The sequence below is a fragment of the Lemur catta genome, chromosome 17, assembly GCF_020740605.2.
Source record: "Lemur catta isolate mLemCat1 chromosome 17, mLemCat1.pri, whole genome shotgun sequence".
NCBI lineage: Eukaryota > Metazoa > Chordata > Mammalia > Primates > Lemuridae > Lemur > Lemur catta.
In genome coordinates this window covers 51244321-51249397 of record NC_059144.1, presented here as the reverse complement: position 1 = coordinate 51249397, position 5077 = coordinate 51244321, and the positions used below count along the sequence as shown (strand labels likewise).

At 64.4% G+C, this 5077-nt stretch overlaps 1 protein-coding gene across 1 annotated transcript; it reads right to left on the bottom strand.

Annotated features, from left to right (window-relative positions):
• Positions 1–291: 291 nt before the first annotated feature.
• On the bottom strand, positions 292–3107 carry C17H20orf204 (chromosome 17 C20orf204 homolog). Its single transcript, XM_045529424.1, has 4 exons — positions 3003–3107; positions 1131–1406; positions 855–1007; positions 292–675 (listed from the first exon to the last, which is right to left on the bottom strand). The coding sequence occupies exons 1-4, from the start codon at positions 3003–3005 to the stop codon at positions 538–540; spliced, it is 570 nt and encodes a 189-aa protein (XP_045385380.1). The 5' UTR covers positions 3006–3107; the 3' UTR covers positions 292–537.
• Between the last annotated feature and the right edge of the window lie 1970 nt (positions 3108–5077).

The window sequence follows — 5077 nt, the reverse complement described above, 5'->3', positions numbered from 1 at the left end:
GCTCTTAATTCGCCAAGTTCAGCCTTCCCCTCCCCTCCATTTCCACCCCCTCCCCTGTTAGGTCCACAGCGGAGCAGGACGGATACATGACGTTTTAGGGGCCCCAGGAGTCCCCCGCCCCCAGCTCGGAGCCGACCCAGCCTGGGCCGCGTGCAGCGTCCCGCGCCCGCCCCCTGCCGCCCGAGGCTGGGAGGGCGCCCCGCCTCTGCCCAGGTGCGCGGGAGTGCCGCGCCCCCACCCGCCCCATCGCGGCGCAGGCCCACGGCCACGCGGGCGAAGGGAAGAAGAACAGGACCCGCAGCACCAGCTCCGTTTATTGAGGTCTCGCCCCGCGCGTGGAGGGCGAGCCACCTCCGGGACCCAGCCGCGGCCGGCGGGGCTCACGGCTCCGCATCCCGGGCCCTACGGGGAGCGCGGGCTGCGTCGAGGGAGGGGCTGAGGTCGCCCAAAAGGCGTCAACAAAACGAGGCTCCTCTCCAGGCTCTGCCGCAGCAGCCCCGCTAGTTCTCCGCCCGCGCAGGGCCCGGACGAGCCGCGCTAGGGTACCCCGGTGGCCGCGGCGCGCAGCGCGAAAAGCTTCTCCCAGCAGGTGGCGACGGCGTCCAGGGCGCGCAGCAGGAGCTGCCTTTGGCCGCCGCGACGCCGGGCCGGGCGCGTCTCCAGCCGCCGGATCCGCTGTCGGGGACCGGGCGGTCAGCGAGTGCGCACGGCCCCCGCGCCCACCCCCTGGGGAAGGGAGTCGCAGCAGGGCCGGTGGGTCCGACATGAGCCCCCAGGCCGTGGAGCCAGGAGAGGCGCAGCGGCCCTGCGGGGTCAGGGGAAGGTCTGGACTGGCTCACACCCGGGACGCACACCTGGCGCAGCGTCCTGCAGTGGCGCCGCATCACCGCCTCGGTGCGCACAGCCACGGTCCAGGCTGCTTTCTCCAGGGCCCCGCGGCGGCCCCCGGCCGCCGCCCCGCGCAGGGTCCGACCCAGGGACGCGATGGACAGGAGGATACTGTGCTCCTGGGGAGGGAAGAGAGGAAAGCGGGGGGAGGGGAGTGAGGGCGGGAGGGGCTGGGAAACGAGCCCCATCTGGAGGCCCCAGGCAGGGGCAGGCGGGCGTGGGCGGGTGCGCCTCCCCCGTACCTTCTGGGCGCCGCAGGAGACCCCAGGCCGTTCCTGCCGCCCTGAGCCCCCGGCTCCTGTCAGGTCTTTCCGGACGAAGTGCAGGTGTCTAGAGCCTGGCGAGATCCCTGTGGGCCCCGGCCCGACCCGCCTCATGGCGGCCTGCAGGTCCTCGAAGATGACCGCGCGATAGTGGCGGAGCACGTCGGGGACGCTGCAGGAGCGGGGCCGAGCCCGGCCTGGCGCGGTCCCCAGCAGCACCAGCAGGAGCGCCCAGAGCACAGACCTGGGGGGCCCCTGGAGGAGACGCCACGTTGGCCTCCCAGCACAGGGAGCAGCCCGGCCTGCATTTTGGTTCAGCCACCGTAGAAGGTGCACCCCGTGCCCGCACGCCGGGGATCTCAGTTGCATAAAATGGAACTGTCACAGCCCAGCAAGGGCTCCAGGCATAGGCCAGAACGGATAAATCCCTGAGACAAGAGATAGGCCTGCAAACCGGACAGCTCCATGCTCTGTGCAAAGATTTGCAGGGTGAGTGATGAGGGGCTGGGGAGGCCATTTCACTGAGACCTAAAGAGCCCCCCTCAGGAGACAGAAGGGACAGGTCCAGTAGCAGGAGGGCTTGACTCTGTGGTCTGTGTGCCAGTGAGGCCAGCAAGGGACGCTGTACCCACAAAACTGCCCAGGGCAGGGCCCACCTGGCTCTGTACAGCTGGAGTGGGGCCAGCTCTTAGTGGGGTACAGCAGGAAGGCCCCCCCAGTACAGCCTCACTCCTGGCCATGCTGACCCAACCCCGCAGCTCCCAAACACACTGGTCCCCTCTGGGTGCCCAGAGCACAGGCTGCACACGCGGGGGCTGGGGCAGACCCTCACTGCTCCTCTCTGTGGCCGGGCAGAGCCCACCACCAGCAACTCATCACAATCAGCTCACAGAGACGGGAACTGGGGTCTTCCTGCACCCCCGAGCCAACTGAGGCAGGGGCAAGGGCTCAGAGCTCCAAGCCACATACCCCACTGGAAGGGGAAGGCTGGGGAGACCCCAGAAAAGACAGGGGAGGAAGGGAGTCACGACATGAGGTCCCAATTTCAAAAGCCGCCTGCCCCTGTGAGCACCCACCCACCCAGGGCAGAGCGGACTGGATCACACAGGAAGCCCAAACACCAGGTGACAGCTGACTAGCCCCAGGTTCCCAGCCACTCCAAAGGGGCCAGCCCCCTAAACCTGCCCCAGGGAAGAGGCAGACAGCCAATCTGGGGCTGGAAAATTAATCATGCGAACCGACCAAGATGACAGGACTCGGCTTCCCAGCCCAGGCAGGGGAGGTAAACAAGCAGCACCCCAACCCTCACCTAGAGCCGAGTGTTTGGGGGGAGGGTCCTGCCCAAGCACGAAGCAGCTGTGGCTGGAAGAGCAGATACGGTTTGCCGTGGCCCCCTTCTTGTAACCTGCTCCCCCCAACACATAACGGCCAATTTGGTGAGTTCAAGAATTGCCACGTCACCCCCTCTGCCTGCTGCAGGTCAGAGGTCACAGTGAGAACAAGAGGCTGACCCTGAGCAGCCCAGCTGGCCTTGCTGAAGGGACATCAGCACCTGCAATGCCCCAGGTGGGCAGGTTGGCTGCCCGGGGAGTCCCAGAGGTCTTGTCTGCACCGCCCCCCCAGAGCTCAGCCTCAGCACCCTGAGGGAGGAAAGGGTGCCCAGCACCAGGAGACCCCTCCCGCAGTGCCGGGAAGGCCAGGGCACATGCACCCACAGCCGGCCTCGTGATGGGAACCAGCAGGGGATTTCCCAGCGGGGCGCAGGGGGACAAGCAGCGTCTCCTGGGCTGTGCTTGCTCCCAGCCACTCGGCCCAAGTAAGCCCCCTCCCCAGAGGCCCGCGGCCGCTCACCATAGGCCTCTCGGGGTCTCACCCGCCCTCACTCCCGCCAGCGGGTCACGCACATGATCCTGGGGTCCTCGGACGGGGGAGTGCGGCCACACCAGGCCCCACAGCCAAGGCCAGGCAATGCAGCAGGCGGCTTTTGAAGTTGGCTCCTCCAAGCAGAGGAGGGAGGGAGCAGGAGAGGGAGGAAGGGCCACGCAGTCTCAGCCCTGCCCCCTCTCTCTCCCCACCTCCTATCCAATCGCTTCAATTAATTTGACCCTGAAGCCCAGCAGCCACCTGTCCCAGAGGATCCAGGGCTGCTGTGGGTCTCGGATTCAGTCGCCAGCCCCAGGGAGACCCTGCTCTGCCAAGGAGCAGGTGGGGTGCCCAGTGGGCAGAGGGCAGTGCAGGGTCCAGTGGGGGTGGGGAGCCAGGTGAGGCTAGGGCCTGCCCAGTGGCAAGTACTGCCTCTCCCAGGCACCTGGCTGATAGGTAGAACCTAGCAGGCAGGCACTAACTGCTCACCCCACAGCTGGCAGGCCCTGCACCTTGCCAGGCCCTGCACCCTGACATTCAGGGGGTCCTGCCCCAGCAGGGCCTGAGATTTGGGACTTCTTGGGGTCCTCCCACTAGCCCAGCCTCACCACTCCTGGGCTGAGGGAGTCTTTGACCAGGGGAGGCCACATCCCGAGGTTGGTACTATGATGCCTGCCGTGCCACAGTGCCTGGGTGTGAGCACTGGCCCTGGTGGGCGGCAGAGAGAAGATGCCGCAGAACAAGAGCAACACTGGAACACAACCAGCTGAGGAAAAGCTGAGGTGTGCTCTCTCAGGGAGAGAGGCTGGTGATCCACACAGCACAGTCACACACGAAGGTGGTCCTGAAAGATTATAATCCTGGACTGGGCGTGGTGGCACACACCTGTAGTTCCAGCTACTGGGGAGGCTGAGGCAGGAGGATGGCTTAAGCCCAGGAGTGTGAGGCTGCTGTGAGCTGTGATCGCACCACTGCACTCCAGCCTGGGCGACAAAGAAAGATTATAATCCTATATTTTACTGTGTTTCTAAGTCTCAATGCACAAATACTGTCCATTGTGTTACAGCTGCCTACAGTATTCAGTGTGTCACACGCCGTCCAGGCTTGTAGCCTAGAAGCAGTGGGCTGTGCCACAGCCTCGGTGTGCAGTGGCCCAGGTGTGCGGCAGGCCCAGGTGTGCAGCACGCCATGCCATCTGGGTTTCTCCAAGTGCACTCACTCTACGTACAGTGTTCACACAAGAACGAGATCACCTAACAACTGTCTCCACTGTTAAGTGACATGATTGTAGTTTGACCACCTCAAAGTATTTGAGAAAAACCCCCACAGATGAGTACAGGTGCCCTGGAACGTTCCAAGGGCCCTGCAGGAGGCCTCATCAGAACGTGGCCTGACATGCTCTTCTCCCTGTGACTCCTCGACACCCACCGAGCATCAACCCTGCTTGGCCCATGACGGAAGCCATGCCAAGAAGCCAGGCCCAGGCGCAGGGCACAAAAGGCCACCAGCAGCCCTGGGGGCTGCAGCCAAGTCACTGCCCCTGCCTGGGCCTTAGTTTCCACATCTGTAAAGGGACATACTGGTTTTCAAACTCCAAAAGCTGTAGGACTCATTCTTCAGAGAAAATTCAAAGACTCCCTCATGCCCCTCTCTCTCCAAGAGAGATCAAAGGCAACTCCTAAGTTTCAGTCAAACATCCACGAAGCTCTGGCAGCCACTCCTGGGGGGTGGGGGGCAGGGAGGATGGACTTCCAGATCCAGACTATTCATTTGTGAGTTGGACCCATCCCAGGTTACCTGTCCAGCACCGACCAACCAGCAGTTGCTGACCCCACACAGGGGAGGCTGGTCCTTTGCCCTTGGGCTGGCCATGTCCTCAAGGTTTGCAGAACCACAGAGAAGGTGGACCCCACCTTCCAGTACACGGGGCCCCACCCCAGGTGCTGACGGTGAGGTGAATGCTCCTCTCGTGGGCACCCCCAGGGCTCCCCCAACCTCTGCCATTCTCATCTGTCCGTGGCAGGGCAGGGGCCACAAGGCCTGGGACAGGCCCCCCAGTGTAG

Bases quoted from the DNA above. Each gene is read 5' to 3' on its own strand.
- C17H20orf204 (XM_045529424.1), bottom strand. The intron at 1,008-1,130 runs GTACGGGGGAGG...TTCCCTCCCCAG, and splicing joins TCTCCTGCGGCGCCCAGAAG to GAGCACAGTATCCTCCTGTC. The intron at 676-854 runs GTGTGCGTCCCG...GGTCCCCGACAG, and splicing joins ACTGCAGGACGCTGCGCCAG to CGGATCCGGCGGCTGGAGAC.